This window comes from Equus quagga, chromosome 8, assembly GCF_021613505.1.
Source record: "Equus quagga isolate Etosha38 chromosome 8, UCLA_HA_Equagga_1.0, whole genome shotgun sequence".
Classification (NCBI taxonomy): Eukaryota; Metazoa; Chordata; class Mammalia; order Perissodactyla; family Equidae; genus Equus; species Equus quagga.
In genome coordinates, this window is record NC_060274.1 from 72,170,262 (window position 1) to 72,194,890 (window position 24,629).

The 24,629-nt window shown below is 33.9% G+C and overlaps 1 protein-coding gene across 1 annotated transcript in view; it reads right to left on the reverse strand.

Annotated features, from left to right (window-relative positions):
* The window catches only part of DGKB (diacylglycerol kinase beta), a 605,812-nt gene that overhangs the window by 421,385 nt on the left and 159,798 nt on the right, over positions 1-24,629 (reverse strand). The window contains exons 13-14 of the mRNA XM_046670071.1: positions 23,641-23,643; positions 6,296-6,328 (exon numbers count right to left, since the gene is read on the reverse strand). Coding sequence (XP_046526027.1) covers positions 6,296-6,328; positions 23,641-23,643 — 36 coding nt within the window. The remainder of the gene's footprint in view (positions 1-6,295; positions 6,329-23,640; positions 23,644-24,629) is intronic.

The following is a 24,629-nucleotide window of genomic DNA, read 5'->3' on the forward strand; positions in this document are numbered from 1 at the left end:
TCCAAAATTTTGTAAAGGTCCTGAAGCACTGTGCTGAGAAGGCTTTGTGGGCCATGTCTCAGCTTGGTGTGAAAAATTGTCTTGATCACTTAAATGTCTGCCATGTGTGCTTAAATGCTTGCCTGCCACGTATCTCCTATTGCTTATTCAGATATATATTCCTAGTCCATATATTTGCTTTTCAGAGTATCATTTCAATTTCTGTAATTTGGGAAAATATTTTTAAGTGGACTTAAAAGTAAAGCTCTTTTTAAATAGATTAGGGTTGGGTAGATCAGAAAACATCTTAGATCAAACTAAATGCTAATCAGTATAGTCCATTTACCTTGCAATTTCACGTGCAAAAACACTGAATATATTTTTTGTATGGCTGAAAATGGATGGCATAATAGGATTTCTGAAATTCATATTCTTTGGAAAATAATGTACTTTCATATAGCATAATTTCAGGCAAAAAATTTGATATTTTTAAAGATAGATCATTTTTTCGAAGCTTGCAAATTATAATTTTGTCCGTAGATAGTTAAGGGTATAATGCATAGAAAGATTGCATTATAGAATGAGGTTTGGAGTCAGGAAGCCTGAGTTGAATCCTATCTCTGCTCCCTAAATAGTATGTAACCTTAGAGAATTTACTTATTCAAGATCGAGATAGTCATACCTATTTCTCAGAGTTGGGTAAAGTTTAATGCAAATTGTACAAAGTTCTAACATTGGGTCTGGATTAGAGTATGTGCTCAATAAATGAAATTTATTACAAATATTGTAAAATAGGTGTGGTCTTCCTATTACGGTGTTCATTAATATTACCATTACGCAAAGTGTCTGTTATATTTCCAAATGCATATGCATGAAAAAATTCCACTAGTTTACACCATGTGTATGTTTAAATAAGTAAAGCTCAATGTTTATATTGGGAAATCCATAGCTTGTTTTAAGAGTTCAAAAATGTAATACCATTGGTGAATATGGGAATAATTTATGCGTTCTTACCTGCAGGTAAATAAAACATGATAATAATATCCTATAAAAATCCACAATATGAAAGATATACCTTATCTGATATACTTTATATTCTGCTGTATAGTCCAGCAATTGTTATTTATCATTTAATTCCTAAAATGCTGAGGTTACAAGAATTAAATAAAATTTAAGTTGATTAGTTACATTGGAACTGGGTATATGTGACCAGAATATTTATATAGGTAATTCTAGAAATTAAAGATGCATAAGTATATATCAGTAAAGAACTACCAAATAATCTACTAACAGTATTTTTTTCTTGGCTGTGCATGTAGCTGGGGAAATTCCCGTGTGGAAACAATCTCCAACTAGCAGATAGCAGTTGATTAAGTGGCTTCATGTCTCTCCAGGGAATCATCCCTCTGAGTCAATTGTGGAGACACTAAACAACTGCTCTATAGTAACATTTGTAAAAAGCAAAAACAAATTTTAAAACCCTGAATAGAATTTTCAATTGATAAGGTTTTATTTTTGAAAACTATAATTATAATTGTATATAACAAATTAAAAAATGCTCAGTATCTATCTGTATGTGAATTTCATTAAATAACCTGGATAATACTAAAATGAACATTTTTTAAACACACATACACCAAGCAAACCAAGTGGTTTCTTTGTTTGAGGGAAATATGCTTAGTGGGTGGAATTTGTGGAATTAATCGTCTGAAAATTTAAAAACAGGAGAGACTCATAACCATTTAATTTTTCCCAGGGTTTCTTTTTATGATACTCACTTGCTCTATATTTATTTTCAAATTGTATAGAAGTCTCTCTGAGATAATTCACTATACTTTATTCAGGCAGCATGAGCTACCAAGAGGGAAGTTGGATACTTTCTCCCATTTCCACTGAGAAAAATCTTTCCTATTCTGTATAAGAGACAGGAAGGGGGAAGCAATGGCATCCTTGAAAAATCTGCTGTCCAGAACCATTTCACTAGGCTGTTTGGGGAGCTAATTAACCCTGACTGGCAGAGCTCTATTCGAATATTGAAGAGAGTTACTCCCAGTCATGAAGTTACCAAAAAGTTTCAGGAAGAGCTCGCTAACCTTATTTTGCCTCATTATTCAGGATAAAATTGCTCTCTGATAACAGGGGGCAGTGCTCATCACTTCAGCTTTAGCTCTTTTTTTAAGTTTTGGTGCTCAAAATCACAAAATAAATTACTTTGTTATAATTAAGGCAAATTTTGTTCTGCCAGATAAATTATCCCAGTTATAAAAAGAATTGGAAAATTATTGTTTTAATCAATAAAAATTATTCAAACACTGAAAGAGCTACTCCAACTAAAAAAAAGAAAGAAAATATAGAACCTATAACTACAAAATATCAAATGCAGTTATTGATATTTCAGCGTTTCCAAATAGCAAGCATTTGCGTTTGCTACGCGGCAGACACTTTTAACACAGAACTCGATGTTTTGTGATCCTCAGACTCTCCAAGTAGCACAATAGATCTTCACTGGGGAATATATTGTATTAGAATTCCAAAGAATAATCATCCTCATAAACACAGAAGAAAAGCTGAAAAGACCATTCACAGAAAACAGAAAGATGAAATAAACGAAATAAAAAGACCTCACTTTAAATATGTGCTCTAAAAAAATCTTTTTCTATATCATGCTGGTTCTCAAGAGGTGGAGTAGTTCTATGTTGCTGAAAACTGCTTTCACAAAAGGGACGTTTACCACAATACTTAAGCCTGCTGTTATTGATCACTCACAAACTACAAGCAGCAAGCGATGATTACTTCAGGCACGGGGTTTTCTTCTTTTTGTCCAGTCTCAGCAGGAGAGACAAGCTGGAGCAAAGCACCTCGATTGGTACCAAGCCACAAAGGAGAGGAGTGCGCTTTGCTGCCAACAGCATCCTTCACCGGAATCCTAGAACCTGCTTTATCTGCTACTTCACCACTTGCCTGAATGGAGAATTTTCTCTTTCTGCATTGCAGCTAGGCCACAAGCATCTCCCAGAAACTCTAGAATTTTAACGCAAGGATACTTGGATATTCACAATATAAAAGATCTCCCTGACGCAGAAGCGTCATATTCATTGAGCCTTTTAAGGGGTACGAGCTCCGAGAAACCAACTTACAGCTGCAAGCTGCCCCTTTAATGATTGTGACCTTATTATAAGATTTGAGCATTTTCCTTCTGAGAGAAACAAATTCATTTCAAAAATGGCAAAGGCTTTAAATCTACTAGGAATCCTTGGAAGTTGCAGCAAAACTTATTATTACTGAGTAGCAAAGTAATCTTGATCTTTAAAAAATATTTTATAAACTTTTAAACATAAATATAATAAATGATATAAAGTATTGATTTCGATTTCTTTTTAATTGGTTAAATAAGTACTTATTAAAAAACAAAAACAAAAATTACTTTGGGCAAAGGCAAAAGTATGAGCTAGGAGGCCAAATTCCAGCTTTGTCTCCTATTTGCTGGGGAAACTTGGGCAAGCTATTTACTATCTCTAAGCATCGTTGAATTCATCTACAAAATGAGAAGTTTCATATCGTGAGGAATTGAGAAAATGTAGATAAAGTTACCGGCATAAAATAAGCACTCAGTAAATGGCAGTAATTTTTAAAATATAAAAAAAAGAATATTCGTACTTTTTATCATGTTTAACCCAGGTACGCTGCTTAGATCATGATAAAGATGGGTGTTGTGAAGAAGTATTTCACTTTATGGTACGGTATTTGTCCACTAAGTCACCATACTGGCATAACTGTTGTGGTCATCTGGATTGGGTCTTTTAGGGGAGATGGGAGGCAACAAATTAGACAGAATGAAGACTAGCCTACAAGTACCTGGAGGTGCGCTCACCTCCCAAACTCGAAGGAGCAATTTGTGACTTGATCCTTGAGTCCTGGCTCACACGTTACACGTGATGTACATATTTTCTCCTGGGACAATTTCACATTGGGTGTAAATTCTTATAAGATTTCTATTCAAAAATCCTGATTGGAGGAAATAAAATTTAGGAATGAGAAGGCCCATGCCAAAATCATTTAATTTGGGCTGGGCACTAGCATATGGCAGTGCCGTTACAAAACTCTGTATGTGTGTGTGTGTACTTTAGCTTTACTCACTCTCCATTCCTTTTGCACGAGAAGCTAAAGGTTAAAAGCCAGGAGGCAGCGCTCTTGTATGTTCACACCCATTTCTTTCTACCAGTTGAGTTCAATGATCAACATAGTGATTTCTGTGTAGCCCCCAATCTGTTTATGCCAGTTGCAAGCGGAATTTATCTTGTTATTGTAACTGTGAAAATTAGTTATTACTTAAACCATTGGATTGTGCATGTAAAATGACTTCTTTTTATGAAAAATAACTTGTGTGCTTTGGAAACACACAATAATACAAGATGCGTACGTGTGTGTGTGTAGGAGGAGCCATCAAGTTAGGTCTGGACACCACAACAGTAAAAGCTTTGAGAATTAATAATACAAATTGAGAGAGTTTTTTCTACACTCAAATTCTTTCACAGGTGTCCTTGAGTTTCTATTGTACTTTAAAACAACTGAAACTGAGTATCACGGGTGACATATGCAAGAAAAGATATATGCCATTTCCAAATAGTAGATTTGACCTCATGGAAAAGGCCTTGATCTTATGTCAAAGGTGTAGTCAGTGAATATACATTTCCATAATTTAAGTAAAACGTTCGAGGCACATATATATCTTTCTGTAAGTTCCCTCGTATACACTTTAACCACACTTTCAATAAACCACTGAGCAATTGTTCCTGATGAGGGAACATTCGGCTTCTTGTCTCTGTATATGTGTGTGTGTGTATGTATGTATATTCACACACTCATTCATTTACATACCCATACAAGGGCTTCAGGGAATCTTTGGAACAACGTAGTTGAAAAGAGTTATATAATGATTTCAGAGGATAGTGGAAACTTTAAGTTAACATAAACCAATATATCTTTCCAGAAAAAAAATAGGCAGTATAGGAAGACTTTTAAAAAAGCTGTCTTTTTAACAAATGAAAAAACCATATTACGAAAAAAGGAATTTGGTCTATTGATTCAATCTACATAATACAAATTATATAGTTGAATATGGGAGACCTTTAGAAATTAACAGGTCTAAAGAGAAACTTTGAATCTCCAATAGAGTGCCTCCATCTGCTTGATGGACTATGATGGGGCAAAAATAAACTCAAGGGCCTCAATGTATAAAATTAATTCTTTTACATTTAAATAATTAAATGATAAACTTCTTAATAACTTTGTCACTTAAGCATGTAATTTAATATCTCTATTTTATAGTAATTATGATAATAGTGATATCAACTGACATAGAATATAAAAAGTTTAATATTTCTCTTTGATTATTAACATTATATTTCAAGCATATCTCCAAGTATATTTTCAAGTATAACTCTGGTTAGGAAATGAAAATTTTAAAAATTTCAATGAGGAAGTCTACATTTATTAGAAAACTGTTTTTAGGGGAGAGGGGAGAGACGTTATTACATTTTTGTGCAATTATATTATCTTCTAAAACTTATGTAGTACTCATATTTTACAAATAATATTTTTCCTAAGCAAGCAAATTCCAATTATAATTTTAAGAAAAATAATACCATTTGGGCATATCCTTTAGATATGATACAATTGAACAGGATATTGTCACCGAACAACATGCAGGCTTCACTTTATCAATGCGAAGATAGAGCTAACACTTTACTAAAACAAATGTTGTGGCATGCCTACATTTTTGTCAAAATAAAGGTCATTTATTCTGTGACTTTTATTCCAATGACTTTCTATACACTATCTTATACTAAATGGTGAATGTATCTGAACTCTTTTAAAGTAATGGGCCCTTCAGAGTGAGCAAGAATTTCTCAACCTGCTATGATTGAAAGATACATTTTAATAGCTCAAAGGACTCACGTATTTAGGGTTTTCAGCAAGGTATCTACATTTTAACTTGACAAGCAGGAATGATGCTATTCTTATACACCGGTCAAAACTCTTTGCAAAGTAACCTTTATTTTTTTCTGTACACTTTGTTTCACATAAATTTTTGTTTTCTTAACACTTATCACAAACATAGATTGAAAATTCTTCAAGTCTATCCCATGATGAAAACATACAGATCCCCGATTCCAAATATCAGAATATGAGAAAAAATAAGATGTACAAATTAATATTAGTGGATCACTGAAACAGTTCAAAATGTTCTTTATAACAATATAAGATGTATAATGACCTATAATTGCAAGTGTGAAAATCTTTTTTGATTACGCACCTCAGGGACTGAAACTCCTGAAGTGGGCAGAGTCTGTTGAAAAAGAGAAGTTCATATTAAAGCTGAAAAAAGAAGCCAAACTGAAAACAAATACCGCTGAAGCTTCTTGTATCATTATTCTCCTGTGAAATAAGTGAATATCAAATGTACTTCCTTGTCATAATTTTTCTGCTTACTTTCATTAAATAAATGAATATCTTTTCACAAAATAAGCAACATTCTAATGCAGAGTGGGTTAGATTGTAGAATTACTTATCCAAAATACAATTTCATCCGCCCAAAGTAGACTGATCCACATCCTTGGCCAACTTCACAGACCTCTGTACAACAACGCTCATGTACTACATTCATATTTTGGAATAAGAACTCATCTCCATATTCTATTACCCTTCATAAACCATTTCTACTAATTTTGTAAGTTGCCCATTTACCCAGCCCATTTTTCCATTTTCCAGTCCAATTCTCAGTCCTTCCTAAAAATACTCTGTGTCTTTTTTGATGTGGGCATAGCTTATAGTGTTGATTTTATTTTGTGAAATTCTGGAAATAAGAAAAAAAATATTCCATTAGTATCAGGAAACAATAAAATGTAATCAAGTAGGTAGCAAGATTTTACTTGAAAGAATTAAAAGAAAAGGTGAAATGAAATACACTGAAGCAAGTCATCATGTCAGTGTATCTTCAGTTACCCACCACTCCTTTTCTGAGTCCCATTGGGAAGGTGTTTGTTTGTTTGTTTGTTTTTCTGGCAAGACACACAGAAAAGTTTATCTAATTCCAAGAGCCTGTGTCCTATGGTGCTTAGAAAAATTTGGAAGAATTGTTGACAAATCTCACACATAATACTACATAAAGTTTTTCCACGGTGGAGGGTGGGGGGAGTAGAAAAGCTGGATGAGAAGCTAGGAGTTCTCAGATATTTGTGTGTCTCTGAAAAGGAGAGAGTGGTCAGCATATTCCAGTTTCCTCCCCAGGACCAAGTTACGTGAAGGGGACTCTGATTGGTCCCCGAGATGGGTCTGAAAAGTCTGAAAGCGTAGATATTAGTTTAATCCTTACCCAGTGGAACTTCAGGAATTCAGCAAGAACCAAAGAATAAACAGCTACATCTGAGGTAAAGGAGGCCTTAGATGGCTATAGCTGCTCAGCATAGAGATGGACTAGAAGGATTCAAAGCACCCAAAAGTGGAACAGAAGGAGAAAGGATCTAGGGCAGCCCTAGAGAAAATTAAGATGTCCAGGAAGACAATTCTATCTAGACGATATTTCCATAATGTTAGTAAAAAATACTGCAGCTGGAGATTTTTAGTCAAAAGAATTCATGAAGTGTGGGAGGATGAACTCAGATCAACTAACCCATTGACAAGATAACCCTATGGAAGTAACTGCTATCACTTCTCAGATGGATTGACAACAGGTTTAATAGAACTTTCACTGACAGTTTCCTGATTCCAGTAACATCCTTGACTTATGAGTTCAAGTCAGTCTACATAACACCTGCGGCAATTGGTGGTGGGGGATAGGTTTGTGCTAGCTTCAATCTGGATCAGCTCAAAGCTTTTTGTCAGCCTTACTATTTTTCTTTCTCAGCTCTTGGTTGAAGCTTAGAACTGAATAAACATTTTAACACATGAATGTAGTCCTTCCATCTTTATTAGAATATATTAATGCTTGCTCGCCCTCAAATCCAGATTAAGTGACTTATCCTATGATTCCTTATCCTATTCTACAGCATGGGCCCAGAAAAGTCCCAGAAACTCTCAAGCAGCCAAACTAAGATGCTTATCAAGCAGCCTCCAGGGCATGAGTCACAGATGTCTTCTACCTTGGGAAAAGTCTATGCTCGTTGTACCTATGTCTGTACAGACTAAGGCAATGGAAAGCCCAGTGAAAAGATGACAGCTATCAAAACGGTTCAGAATAACAACAAAGTGAGTGAAAGAATCTCAAAGAGATCCTCCACCCCATCTCTACCACGAATGGAAAAAAATAGAAAGCTATAAAAGACATTTTTGAGACAAGTGTGGGCATTTGAATATAGAAAGGATAATGACTGATATTATGAAATTATTGCTAATATTCTTAGGTATAATAACAGTACTGTAATTGTACGGAGATTGTCTTAATCTTAGAAGATGCCTGCTGAAGTATTGAGAGATGTAGTGTCATATCACCTGCGATTTACATTCAAAAGTTTCAACTTAATAAAATATATATTACGTGTGTTCACTGTTGTAAATATGTATATACATCCATACAAAGTCATATATATATTCCATCCATCTATAAAATCATGGCAATGTAATAACATTTACTGAATATAGGTTGGGGATATACTGGATTTTGTGGCCTGATCCCACAAAAAGCATAGATAGATAATAAAAATCCCATTTTAAGGCCCCGCAAAAGAATCTGTGGGATGAAATTGAACCCTGGCTGCCGCTTTGCTACCACTTGTGTAAAGAATTGGTAATTCACAGCTATTCATGTTTGCAGGTTTCCTCTTTCTAAGGGTATTGGGGATATGGGTTATCCACTGAGAGAGAATGAGGTTTGCAGAGAGGTACGGAGATGAAGAAAGTAAGGAAATAGCAGAGATTTTGGCACTATTTCTCTGAGAATGGGAAAGCAGTCGACTAAGGATGTGTAACAGGATCAAGCAAAATTAAGGGCTCAGCTGGAGCAAGAAGTTATAAATATGTAAGAGAGAAAGCCATCAGCTCTGAAAATTTTCCCCAGCAACACTTAGACGTCTGAGAGCAACACCAGAAATTCACTCCAAGAATAAAGGTGATGGAACAACATATATATGAGCTCACTTACAATCAAGATGCATAGGCAAAGAGTGTGTATTAAATTAACATGTCCATCAGTAGCTTATCCCTGAGTTATAATAAGAAAACCATGGTATCTAGGTAAAAGGAAAGGAAGCAACTTGTTAGAACACAAATTCAGATATTATATTACTTTATTATTATATTACTTCATTTTTACTCTTCTGTTTATAATTTTTAAAATATCGAAGATGAGTAGAGTAAATGTTTTGGTTTTTTGAAAGTTATCATGAGTGTACAATTCTAAATGTAATATATTTTTAATCAGAATTAATCCAGGAACTGTATATTTGTATTTAATCAAATGTGAGTTGTGACTACAGAAGAATGTGATTGATTTTATTTAATCAGTATCATTTTAATATTAAATAGAATACACAGTACAGATAATTAGTTTAAAAGATGCATCTGCCTTCAGGGCACTTATTAAGTTCAACCTAATATCAAAGAATTTTTAAAAATCCTATTATTCTAAAGTATTGAGATATCTCTTGTCTTCATATTTTCTAACCTGTAATCATTTTAAATTGACAATTTAATCCAAATTGTCATAGGACAAAGAAAAATCTTTGTCAGAGAGATTATTGGAAGTTTGACTTAGTTAAAAATATAATAAGAGCACAGTACTCCCATTAAAAGGGTCATCAGTTATTTCAAGACTAAAGTAAAATTAACAGAATTATAACTTATACCTATAAAAAAAGTTCTTATTTTTGAAAAATTGCCATTATGTTTATTGTCTCATTTAATCCTCCCACTAAATCAAGATACTCCATTTCTCAGACTGGGAAACTGAACCTCAGAAAGATGAGCTGACTAGCTCAAGAAAATAAAGTTAGTGAGAGAATCCAAATATATCACTTCCTTGTCCTAGGCTCCATTTATTCAAACAACAGCAGGTTTAACAAGAATTGTTTTTAAAGGGCGTTCTTTTTTAGCCATATCTATATTTTTTAAGTGATTTGGAAATCAAATTATTTTAAAATGTTGATGAACGCTGCAGAGTATTCTGAAACCACAATGTATATCTGTTCTGCCTGAAAGAACTGACTTCAATATCAATATGGCTTAATCTAACATCATAACTTCCAGTGCAATGGCAAATTAAAGTAGCCAAATAAAGCTATTTTAAATAGCTTGTTTTCCTTGTTTACAATTGGATATCTCTTGCATAAATAAACAAGTGGGAGACAGAGAGAAAAGCATATTTGGGAAAACAACAATGGTCTTCCTAAAATGGTAAAGCGTCTCAGCCTGAAAGGGGAAGCTGTTCTTCTCTCATACATTATGTAAACAAATAAATAAAATGTATCAACAGCACCTCTAGGATATATAGATTAAATACATTTGCTTTGCATTAATTTTATTTTCACATTTCAGCTTCATAATTCTTTTAAACTTTTATGATTTTGCAGATCCTTAAGTGCAGACACTCACACATAGGAACACAATACAAATTAGAAAGCAAATGAGAGTGAAATAATTTTTATACTACTAGTGTCTTTATTAACATCTTTAATCAAAGATGACTTCAATGTATGGCAAGTATGTCAACTGGAAGAATTATAAACTGTTTTTCTTTTCCAATGGCACTTGGACATATCTAATTAAAGTGTAACAATCTAAAATAAAATATTTTAGAAGGTACACATAATATAATCTTATCCAAGGTCCCTTACCTAACCACTTCTCACTTGAGTCAAATTTTTAAGCTTGCATCAAAATAAGTTTAACAGTAAAAATAGTTTTGACTGAGGGACCGGCCTACTAGTATAGTGGTTAAGTTTGTACACTCCACTTCGGCGACCTGGGGTTTGAAGGTTTGGATTCTGGACGCAGACCTCTGTATTGCTCATCAAACCCTGTTGTGGTGGTGTCCCACAAAACAAATAGAAGAAGACTGGCACAGATGTTAGCTCAGGGTCAATCTTCCTCACCACAAAAAAAAGTTTTAACTGAGATGATTTCACTACCCCCACAAAATATTATCTCAGAAAAATATTTTGCTCACAAAAATATACTATTCTCACTCTTGTAAATGTGATCATTTATGCATATTTGCAGAGTTTTCTTCTGAAGATATTTAAGAGAAGGGAGTTTGAGTCTCCCTCCTTAACAGCTCCCTCACTAGGTGTGCATGTCTGTGTCTAGAAAGGAAGCTCACTGAACCTTCTGGGAAAGTAAAATGGATATTTAGAAAGTTAAGGGGCACCAGATATTTTCAACGAAAATGTTAAAAAATTTATCTTTACAGAGATATACAAATCATTTCGAACATAGATATCTACATATAAAAGGAATCAAAGAGAACAAGTGAAACCCTTTCTAATGTCATTGTTAATGTCTTGCCTATTTGATTAGTGAACTAAAACCATTATTGGTTAGGTCTCATAAAATCATCAAAAGCCAATATGGCTGAAGAAGGGTTCTTCAATTTCTTTTTAGCTCTGATCCACAAGAAGAATATTTGTATGTTTACATACTTGTAAAATAATTTCACAAAGACCACTTACCCTGTGTGCCCCGCTCTCTGATACATTCTGTTATTCTCTTCTCTTCACTTCTATTCTTCTTTACTTTACTCCATTGCTTTTCTTTCCATTCCTTTTTGAAATGCAGGTATAGATCCCCTAAATTTATTTCATGCCTCCCTCACCAACTGTTGGGGACTGCAGTACGAACGTGAAAAATAGGTTTAGAACATAGGATTTGGGGTAAAGCAAGTATTGCTTCTGCATGTTGTGTGATTTTAGGTACACTTCTTAATCTCTTTAAGCTTCACTTTACTCAAATGTACAGTGGGCAACATAATGTTAGGATTAGAAGGATGTCTGGCTAATTTAAGTTCTCGATAACTGGTAACTGTTTCATTAACCTTAGAACCCAAATGATTCCTTTAGTTTCCACTGCCTACTTAAAGCTCAGCAAGAAAGGAGTGCTTGCAATTTCTTCAAATGAAACCATTTTTGTTGCTAATAAGTAGATGGGAACCAACGGATTTTTTTTTAATAAAACATCTATTTTAGGGCCTTTAGAAGCGAGGGAAAGAAGGAAAGATGCAGGAAGGAAGAGAAGAGGTCAAAGAGAGAAAGCAATGGAGAAAAAGGGAGAGGGAGGGAGAGAGGCTTAGAAGAGAAGAACAAAGTCCTCCCTGCTACTCTCCTCAATCCTAGAGACCATCCTTTCCAAACTTGGAGTAAAGAAAACAATGAAATTGAGCCAAAGAAGGATAGGAGTTGATATTTAGAGATTACTTTAGTTTTTTGTTTTTGTTTTTGTTTTTTGGTGAGGAAGATTGGCCCTGAGCTAACATCTGTGCCAATCTTCCTCTATTTTGTATGTGGGATGCTGCCACAGCGTGGCTTGATGAGCACGTGGTACGTAGGTTCACACCCTGTATCTCAACCTGTGAACCCTGGGACGCTGAAGCAGAGCGGGCAAACTTAACCACTATGCCACCGGGCCAGCCACAGTTTTTTGTTTAAAGTATTACAAAATTCTTAAACATCAGATTTAACCATCCCCGAACCCGTTTGAAAACAAAACACACATCTTATTGATTATTTTTTTTCAGATAATTCTTTAGACCTCGTACTTTACATACAGATAATTAACAGATAGTGATTTATGAGTGTGTGTATGTATATATGATTATGCTTGTGAATGCCTGGGACAGGGATCTAAATGTGGTTAATGGTTTGCAATAGAGAAGCACTCTCAAAAAAAATCTGATTGTAATAGATTAATACCTACTGGATTTATGTTCATAAAATTAATCAATAATACTTCCTGTTATGCCTGTTCTTTCTCTTAACAAATACATGAACTCATTCTAGAAATGTATCATTGTATCGTTAACGTACTGCTGCTTTCCAAAATACAGAAAAATCACTCTAGGTAATGAAAGAATATTGATAATAATATTTAGAATTAAAGCATTAGGTTGCTAAGTTTTCCTTTTCATCAATCTTAGCAAAGACCTTGAATTAAAAAACAAATAAGTTGTAATGAAATTTGTTCTCATCGTTTGCCCCTCTAAATATCCACTGATCTCACACCAAAGCATTTTCTAACCAGGTTAAAGTCCAATTCTGTACTCACATTAGGCTAAGATTCAATTGAGTTAAAATTTTACACTGACTGCCAGTCAACCTTATCATGAACTTTCATTATGTGCATGTAATTAATTGGGTCCAACGAACAATATCAGTACAGAGTTATAGACTCTTTTCCCCCGACCATATAATTAGAATATAATTACCCACAGGATATCAGAATGATGCAAAACCTTTCCTCTAAATGCGCCCTCATTAGGAAACAAGTCTCAATGTACATTTATTCAATCAGTGTGAATTAATTAAAATGTTACTGAAATAAAAGAGGGCAGCAATAAAGAGTATCTGACATCTATTAAGAGACTATCACTTGAGATCTGCATGCACAGTTTATATTTAAACCCATTTAGCTCAAGTAGGAACTTGGCCATGTAATATTATGTACATCCGGGATACTAGGAAATCTGGATAAAGGAATCAGTGTGTCATTGTTTTTGAAAAGAGTGTAGTATACAATGCATACAAAATCTTCAAGAATCTGAGTAGGTTTCTAGAAGCCCCATTATTCCCTGATGAATCCATAAAGATGTTGTCATCACATAGTGGTGGAGAGAAATCATTTTTAACTATAGGTATCCAGGGAATTAGTTGTTCATCTCAGACCTTTCTATTACAAATCTGACATATGTGTTTTAATATGGCTTAGGAGATAATGGTCGCAAAAGCCTAGACTTACAAAAGCACTAATTATTTTTGTTTTTGTGATAAAGAAAATAGCCTCAATTACTTAAGCTAGCTCAAGTTATTTCAATAGCATATTTTTTAAGCAGAACATCCACATGCACCTAAGAATATATTCTTTTTTAAGAGAATGCATATTACATCACACTTTCAGATTATATAAAATATGGAAAAAATAGTAAATGCATAAAGAAGCTGAGAGACATATGATGCATAGCCCACAAGAAGCTGCTGATTCATGTAAAAACATTCTTCTTAACACCTATTTATCTTGATTTCTCTAGTACCTGGCATGTTGTCATATGCAATAAAAGTTTATTGTATAAATTAATTAATAAATAACCCTAACAGAAAGGAATACTTAGTGTTATTCAAAAACAATATCATAAACAGTAGCAAAAATTTTAAAAAGCTATCTGTAATACTATATAAAGATATACAGAGATTTTCAAGCTTTCTACATTATCACATAATTACTCAGACATTTTTAGCTTTAGAAATAAGTTTTATAAAACTTAGTTCTGCTAATCAAAATCTGTCGTTCATTCTTACAAAGAGACATGACCACTTTATAATGGAAATTCTGAATGAGAACTAAGATAAATAGGCCATCTATAAAATTGCTACTTTCCATATGCTCTTTAGGAGTAAATTCCAACTGGTTTTTAAACGGTTGCTTGTTTTATTTTAAAAGAAACTTTAACTCCATAAAATAATATATTTTCTAAATGTTCTGAATGCAGGTTATATTTACAAAATGGTGTAATGTTTCATTCAGATATTAGACTGGTCTTGGCAAAGACTAAAAAATGAAAAAAATAATGGACTCACTCTTGCTAAGCAAGAAGGGAGATTGTCTCACATGAGTTTGCTTTATTTTTAACATAAAAGTTTCTGTAGAATTTTAGTAACAAAGACATGCAGCTATAGTTGCTTGCTGAAAATGCAGTGATTTGAGTAACATTAACTAAACTACCACATTAACTAAGGGTAATTACCACAAAAAAGAACAAAAAAATCCTACTAATAGAAGACGAACAATTTTAAAGTCCCATATAGTAGTAAACATCAATTTTCATTTTCTGAGCTACGCTGAGTGAATATTTATGATATTTTACAGAGACTGCTGTATTGCTTAAGCTATATTTTTAAAAATCAGACTTTAAATATAATTTAATATCCAGAGGAAAATGTCTTGATTCTCCTCAGAATTCTGAAACGCTCCTTTTAAGCTCTTTACTCGCAATACCACTTTATTTTAAATATCATGCATTTCACAGTACCATCTATTGGATATTTTATATAACTACAACAACACAGCAACCATAAATTTTCCATAATTTAATAACAACTATAAAATACTTCAAGTTCCACTCCAGAAACTAAAAACAATGCTTGTTTGACATCCACTAATATTACCTCGTCATCACATAATGTAAACTCAATTTTATTAGCTTGTAACAATAAAATTCAATTGGCATGGTTATTAATGATTTTTAAAGAAAGCCTCTGTGTCACACATTTATTTTAATTTTTATTTGATATTTGTATCACTGTTTGATGTATTTCTTCTTGACTCAGGAAAAAGAGTGATAACACATGGGAGTGAAAAGAGCTGGCTGAATGTTACTCATTAACTCAGTAAAATTTGATGAGCATCTACTACATATTAAATTGTATTAGACACTAGAGATAAAGAGAGAAACCCCTATAGTGTGAGTGATAGGTATGATGGTGGTGCTATTCAATGAGCACAGGGAACAGTTTCACAAGAAACATTTTAAGTTCAGTTTTTGGTGTGTCGAGGCCTCTGTGGGACATCCAAGAGAAAATTTACATGAAGCTGAGTGTTTTGATCTAGAGGAGGGAGGGAACAAGCTTACACAGACACGTTCAAAAGTGGTAGTTGTAGTAATGGAATTGGATGAGATCATTTACATAGAATATAATGACAAGAGAACATAATTAAAAATGGAAACCTATGCATTTTTAAGAATAGAAAGAGGACTAGGAATTTAGCAATATAGATAAAGTGTGGCTAGAGAAGTAGAAGAAAAACTAGTAGAAATGTGTTAGATGAGCATTACATAATATGAGAACCAAGCATTTCAAATACTGTCAAATGCTGAAGGGAATTCAAAAAAGATCATTCTTGGAAAGGATGTCTAGTAGATGCTGTTGGTAGCCCAAAGCAGATTCTTGTTACCTGCCCGTGGCATGTATCCCCAAACGCTAAGTGTGCTGACTGCTGAGAACTTCTAACTGTCCCATTTCCTGAAGAATTATCTTTTGCTCACAGGAGCAGGCTCTCCTGGGAGCATCTCCTATCCTGGAGGAGGCCACAGCTGTTGAATGAATAGTATGGGTTAGAAAAAGTCAGCCCCTTTGTCTTCAATTAACAGCATTTCTATGGTATGATTTGGTCCCAGATTCCCCAAGGTTCAGGCCAAGGCTTAAAGTCTCCCTGTGACCACTTCCTTGCTCAAAGCATGCCCCTTTCTTTTCCTATTTCCTCCCTCCCTTAAAGATCTTTTTTATAAAGAAACATTCCTCCCTCTATAAATCACACACAGCTGAATCCCTGCTTCATGCTCTGCTCCTGGGGAATCCAACCAAAAAGAGTGCCATTGGATGTAGGATGGATGGTAAGAACATTTTTAGACCAATTTTACAGTCAAAGATTAGAATAATGTGGGTTGAGGAGGAAGAAGGAGGGAAACCTGACAGTGAGTGTCCTTCACACTTGCATATACTTATGGCTACATTAACAGGCAGACAAAGACCACATCCATGTACAAATACAGAAAATAGCATTGCACAGGTGAAAGAACAGCCCTTCCTCTAGTAGGGGTTCTATGACAGACACTCAAGTAAGAGTAAAAACAGAGAAGTTTCGGCGCTGGGCTCAAGTCTGGGTGCTGTCAAGTGCTACTTAACCTAAGTATGTTGGATTACACCTTGAGTGTTTTCAACTGTAAATTAATGAATCAATATATTATTACAGATTGTGACAAATGCCATGAAAGGAGAAAAACGGAGAGTTCTAGGAGAGAGAAGCAGAAAATGATAGAACGGAAGAAATCAGAAGAATATAGGCATTGGAATAATCAAGGATGTTGGAGAAACGGTAACCAAATAAAAGAATTTGAAAATGCTTGTGGTTGGGATATAATAGGAGCAATGTAATAAGGAATAAAACACAAGGTGGTGAGTTGTATTCCTCCAGGATTTGAGTTTCCTTGGGCAAATGAGGCCAAACTGGTCAAAGCTCCTGGGAGTATTAGCAACAGAATTTGAAATGATAGATTTTATCATCTAGACTGAATAGCTAGGAGTGGGCATGGAGGTCTAGACAAAACTAAACTATCCTTATTCCACATAAAGGGGAAACATAGGTTGAACTAGGGAACAAAGACAGGAATGAGTCAAAAATCATCACACTATGCATGAAATTGATGTATAGACCAAAAGTTACGTCTCAATCAATTCTTGCTCAAGATTCAAGCGAAAGTTGAGAATAGACAAGTTATATTTAATAATAAAACAGAGGAAAGCATATACATAAATACTTTATGATCACCACCATTTCATCTGGAATCATTAAAACCACAGGTTACCTTTGCAAGGTGGAATATATCCGTAAATGTCTAGTGGTGAGGGGATTCTGATTTTTATTGCACTCAAAATTTAAAAGTTAGAAGACAGAAATGATATAAAGCATTTATTTCTACTGTAATGCAGTTAGATCTGGATATTTGCCCTGCCCTAACCCCAGTCTTCCTTTGAGGGCACACAGAAATGCCAACACAGAGGTTCAGGTATTTGGGAGCTTTCACGACACAGTGTGGCAATTTAGACTCACTAACGTTGAGAAGACCCGATTTTGCACATCCTGTCAACACTGAGTATTATCATTTTAAAAATATTTGCCAAAATGGATAGAAAAAGTATATCTCACTGTTTTAATTTGCATTTCTTGATTATTTACGAGGTTTAGGTGTTTAAATTACTTTTTAGTTATTTGCATTAATTTCACAAAAGAGAACTTTTCTTGTTATAATGCTTATGTTTACCTTGATTTGTAAGTTTTTGTCTTACAAATCATTTTTTAAAGAAATTTTTGATTGGTCAAGTCGGTCAACATGTTTTTTTTATCTTTCCCTTTTTATGAAAAAGGTAAAAAGACCTTCTATAAGCAAAAATTAAATCTTTAATCCATGTTTGATTTATTTTGGAACAGGTTTAAGTAGAATTTATTTAGTTTCCCACATGGTCGTAAAGTAATCTCAATACTACTGATCCCCACCATCTCGGCCAGGTTTGATATGCGACCTTCATCATACACTACATTGTTGCACATAGTTCAATATGTTTTAGACTTTCTACTAGCTCGTTATCTGTTCTAGAGCAAGTATTATATTATTTTGATCACTGTAGTTTTAATAAACATATTCTTAAAATTTCTTAAAACAGTTCTTTCCTTATTACTCTTCTTTCTCAGAATTTATAATGCGTTTGTGCACATTTATTCTTCCAGGCAAACTTTGGAATCATTTTGTCAAACAAACAGTGTTGCATGGAAATTCTATTAAGTAGATGAGTGACTTGGAAGAAACGTAGGTTCTTTATAGTTCAATTTGATTTTCTTCAGTTTACTTAAACTTAAGAGAATACTTTAGTTTTCAGTTTTTGTTTAGGGAGAGCGTGCTCTCTTTTTGCCTTAATACCTTTGCATCACAGGAGATTTTCCTAATCCTCTCCTTCCAATTACCGATTCAGCATCCTCCATGAGGATCTGATGTATTTTCGTCTGTGCTAAGACATTATTTTTCTCTACACCTTTTCTTAACCTTCCAATTATCCATTTCAAATCAGTATATTGCAAAGTAGATGTTTTCTTTAGTATTCCTGACCATGTAAAACAATTGTTATTAACATTTTCTTCTGCCCAATGCAATAAATCTTCATGTATGACATCCATCTAAACTTTGACTGCGATACTTGTTTCTTTTTGCAGAATTATTACTATTTGATTTTGGCAACAGGTAGACTTATTTATACTAAAACGTACTTTGGCTATAAGCCATCAGGCTACATTGACAGATGTTATAAAAAAGCGAAACCTAAGGAAACCAACACTACTACACTGATTCTAGCAATATTGTTGAGGTAGACTCCCTACCAACACACTTTCACATGGAAGAAATTAAACTCGGGTCTAAGTAGCAACAATAACAATAAAAAGTGTTTCCTCTCAGTCAATGGTTTGGTTTTATATTGTGAAAACCGTCACGTTTGTATTTCCCCCTTTTTCCTAAGGCTAGTAAGAAACTCAGGGACAAATTTGCAAACTACCTCTGTCAACATTTTAGGATATTGTGACATAAATTTCTACGTGTAACGTAATTTTGGCACAAACTTACCATGTTTTACATTGCTGCGTACTGTGTGTTTATAAAAGCTTTCTGGAATACTGTTGGTAATAAGTTGTAGAATAACAACTCATTAATATATATCTCACCTCTTCACTTTAAAATCAGACACAGATGATATTCTTTGTTTTGTTTGAGCCTATTTCATAGATTTTAGATTTTAAATATTTTTAATCCTTCTTTAAATAATGCTCATTTTTGGCTACACGTTTCAGATTTCCAGAAGATTTTCAATTAACAGAACTTCCAGTTTTTGTCATATCAGCCTTTTGTTTTTGCTTTTCTATAAATCATGACAAAACTGACAGAGTACAAGTGCATTTTCTTTAAAAAATTATAATAACTTACTCTGGTTACAGATATATTTTAGGCATAAATATCATAGGAACTTGTAGAAATATTTTACAGTCCTATCAAAAAACCAACTAAAAATAGTATTTTAGATTCCTAAAAATAGATCTCTACCATATTTATTTAGGTAGAAAAGATATAATTAGCCATAATATGTGAACTTTTCCTCTACATTACACCTTGTTTATAAGTATACATATTCCATGTAATATAGCCTAGGCTAACATAAATATGGGCTCATCAGAAACTGGCAAAACCAATCTAACTAAGGCAATGTAAAAGATAACTGGTTCATCTCACAAATATAGATGATGGAATCATCCCTTAGTGATGCAGGGTCACTTTCCCACTTCTTAGACTATATCCCTTTAAGTATAGGTACAGGAACACTGTGCCCAACCAAAATGAATGTACACGTATTTTGTAAACATTATAACTCTCTAGTGCTCCTCATCGGAACTGGGATCAGAAAACCATTGGCAAAAAATATAGAAACATTCAGAATTTCATTCTACACATTAAAAAATAAATAAATAAAAAGTAGCTATCCTTTATGAATAATACCATGAAATTGAGTCTAGGTTAGAGTTTCAAAATATGGAAAAAAAATGAGATTCCTTTTTGCCTATCATTACTATGATGACAATTATGAATTGATCTATAATGAATATTAATTAAATGAATATTAAGTAATGACATTGATGAAACATTTATTGAGCACTGACAATGTGCTTTGTCCCCACTCTTTAGACAAAAAGAAATTGCACAGGCACAAACCACATAGTACATTACGTAAAGGATTTCAAGAACATAGATGACTTCAGTTACTGTGGTTAAAGGTTAGAGAGGTAAATGGAAAAGAAGGTAAAGCAGCCAAAATGAGGTTAAATAAAATCTGAAGCTCAGTATTGCAAGTCACATCCTTAGCCAACTGTTCACACCTCTCCACCAGACTCTACACTTCTGGGAGCTCTATAACTAGTATAGGAAACAAGGTGACAGAGAATTCAAAATCCGAATTTCAGAATCACAGAGAATTCAAATATCTCCCTCCCTCCTTTACTTAGTTGATGTTTAGTATTGAAGTTGTCATTATTAACTGTTGCTGGTTAGAGTTAGGTGACAGACAGAAGAGAAAGAGCCCATAATACTCAGACTGTGAAAAAGAAACACGCGCTATACTGCCACTCCCTAACAGACCTTCTGACACCACTGAGGAGTAATGACTTGGTTCAACACATGCTCTAAGGAAAGATTAACATACTCTATGCTATTTAAGACTTAATCACCATATCTACAACGCATAATTTAGTAGAATTCTTATAACTATGGAAGAGAAAGCAAGATCGGAAGTAGAGGAGAAGTTAAGATAGACATATGGTTCTCTGAGAGTGTTATGCGGAGAGAGACGTAAATTGCTGCTTCAGCAACACCACAACTTGGCCAAGTTTGCAAAGTCACAGTGAAGAAGGAAGAGAGGTAGAATTGGAACCATTTAGATCAAATCGAAAGAATACATTTAAAATTGATATTTTCCAGATAGTTTTGTTTTTCCTTTCTCTGAGCTAACAAACTTTATTTACTTTGTTGATATTTAATGCAATATAGGATATCATAACAAGAGAAAGTATTCCAGGAAGAACACACCACAATTGGTCCAAAAGGGGCACAATGCTGGACATAATCTCTGTTTTATATTATATCACTTCCTGCCAATGAATACTACTTTTACTGTATGTTCTGATAATACTATGTTTAAAAGTAAGGTAACTTAATCATCTAAAATTAGTTTTTAAATGTTTAAACAATTAATAGTTTATTCTAAAACTAACTTTTAGTTTTAGGAAATATTCTAATTACTATGTTCCTGATTTGGGAATATGTTTACAGGACAGAAAGAACTCAAGAATTGTGAAATCTGAGTCATCTGTAGAACAAAATAATACAGTATTGGAAAAAATAACACTGTTTTGCAGTATTGATTAGAGAGTAATCAGGAGAAGCCACTCTTCATAAAGATGTTTACTAAAGAGTTATTTATAATAACAAAATAAGGAATTGCAAGCATGCTAGATTTAAACACTATTTTAACTAAATTATGAAATCTTCACTTGAGATATTATGGAGCCATTAATAGTCATATTCCATAGCATAGAGAAATACATAAACATTTAAAGATATCAGTTTAAGTGTACAAATAAAATGCCATGTGCCATATTAATTTAATTACAAAAATGTCATAAAATATACATCTAAAAATCAAAAGGAAAATTTTAATAGTGGTTCTATTTATATATTAATAATGGTTCTTATATAACTGCATTAGAGATTTTGAAAATTTTTCTCTTCATTTTTATATGTTTCCACAAATTGTATTTAATAAATGCCTAGTCCTTTTATAATAAAATGTTGAAATTCACTTTCTTAGTTCCAACATAAAACCTACAATAACATCAATATTAGAGGATACCAACTGAGTACTTACTATATAGTAGGCATAATTCTAAGCAATTTTCATGAATTAATTCATTAATTCCATTTTACAAATGGAATATAGAGGTATAAAATGTTAATAGCTTGCCCAGATCATAAAACTAGTGAAAAAACCAGGATTCAAAAAGCCAGGATTCAAATACGGAGAGCCTACTGCCTAACAGCATTCTAAAAAGATTGAACCAATTTACTCTCCTACCTGCAATGTATCAATAATGTGATTGCTTCATATCCTTTCCAAGACTTAGGACTTTTAATTGTCTTAACCATTCTGATGGATCTATAGTGTTATTTATTGAGATTTAAATATGCATTTTTCTGACGAGTAATAACTGTGGGCATATATATGTTCATAGGTGAGTTCTGTATACAGTCCTGTGCCACATAAGGATGTTTTGGTCAATGAAGGGCTGCATATCTGACGGTGGTCCCACAAGATTAGTACCAGATAGCCTAGGTACATAGGAGTCCATATGGTCTCAGTTTGTGTAAGTACATTCTATGATGTTCGCACAATGACAAAATCACCTAAGAACACATTCCTCAGGATTTATCCCGTCGTTAAGCGACGCATGACTGTAATTATTTTGTACAAATGCCTGTTTACGTTTTTTGCCGTTTTGAATCAAACTGTTTGTTGCTTATTATTGATTTAAATAAATTATTTTTATATTCTGATCACAAGTCATTTGTCACCATTCTATAACCATTTGAGAGAAACAACCTGCCCACAAATCCAGAGTTTACATTAGAAACTGAAGTTTCTAGTCTTCTATCTTTTCTGACTATCACTATCCCCTGCTTATTTCTGATTTCTTTCTCCTCAATTGCTCTTCCATAACTCACCTCATTTCTAAAACTTTTCACTGGACTCTCCGGAACTTTTGTTTAAAGTAAACAAATTATCCTTTTCTTTTCCAAGTCACTGCCGCTTTCCCTCTAACAATTCTGAAAAGAGGTTGCTTATTCTCTTACCCATTACTGGTTCTATACTTTTTATGGAAATCTCTTGGCTTTCCATCAAAAACATCATTCCTCCAGCCCCAAAGTAGAATCTGTTTTCATTTGAGGCCCATGGAATCTAGTAGTTCTTCCCTCAACCCTTATTCATTACTGTCCCATAGCAACTATTTCATAAAGACTCTGCAATTATCCTGGGTGGTTTTAAGGACAACACATAATAAACCATCCCCAGAGTTCCTTGACCTCCTGCCATCTAGTGAACTTCCTCTGCACCAGTTGAGCCCCCTACATCCATGGCTGCAGACTGGACTTTACCCTCCTCTGGAACTAATCAATTCTGAAATCAAGTCAAACTCTAACATTCCACTCTCTGCTACAATCTTCTCTCCTGGTTCCCTCATTTTCTTACTCTCTTGATGCTTTCTGAATATTCTCATCATTCTCTCACAATTAGACTCTCATATTTCCTCTGCTACTTGCTTTAAATTCATTTTAAATCATACTCCTGGCAGAATTATAATTCTAAAACTCAAATTTGCTCATGTAATCTCGATTATGTTCTGGATAAAGTCCAACTCCTGGACCACACAGGTCAGCTTTTCACAATCACAGATCTTATCTTGTCTGTCTCTCCAAGCCTCACCTTTACCCACAGTCTTAATAAACATTTTGCAGTTTCGAGATCTCTCTCTGTACGCTCTTGTCACTGAGACTATTCATAAGGAGCTCACTTTGCATTTGCTGGCCAGGTTCCTATTTACTTTTCAAGATTCAGCTCAAGCATCATTTCTTCATGAAAGTTTTCATTTACTCTTTGAATTACCATCAGGATGGATGAAGATTCTCTTCACTAGAACCTCAATAAGTTAATATTCATCACACCATAATATGTAATCTGCTTGCCTGTCTTGACCAAGAGACTCTACATTGCAGTAAATAAGAGGACTGTCTTATCTACATTTTTAGCTCCAGTGACTTTAATAAAAGCCAAAGGAAAGAAGAAAGAAAGGAAGGAGAGAGAAGAAAAAATAGTAGGAATCTAGCACTATAGATATTGTGTATATAAATAATGTACATTAATTATCAGTGCTGATCTTAAAAATACTTTAAAGATATAGTCATAACAGTTAGTATGTAAAAAGTGTAGTGGCCGGCCCTGTGGATGAATGGTTAACTTCACGCACTCTGCTTAGGTGGCCCAGGGTTTCCCCAATTCAGATCTTGGGAGCGGCCATGCTGAGGCGGTGTCCCACACAGCACAAATAGAAGGACCTACGACTAGAATATACAACTATGTACTAGGAGGCTTTGAGGAGGAGAAGGAGAAAAAAACAAAACAAAACAAAAAAACCCAAAAGATTGTCAACAAATATTGGCTCAGGTGCTAATCTTTAAAACAAAAGAAAAAAAGTGGATACTTATCTGTACTATAAACTCAAAGTAATCATACTTAAAGAAAAGTAAT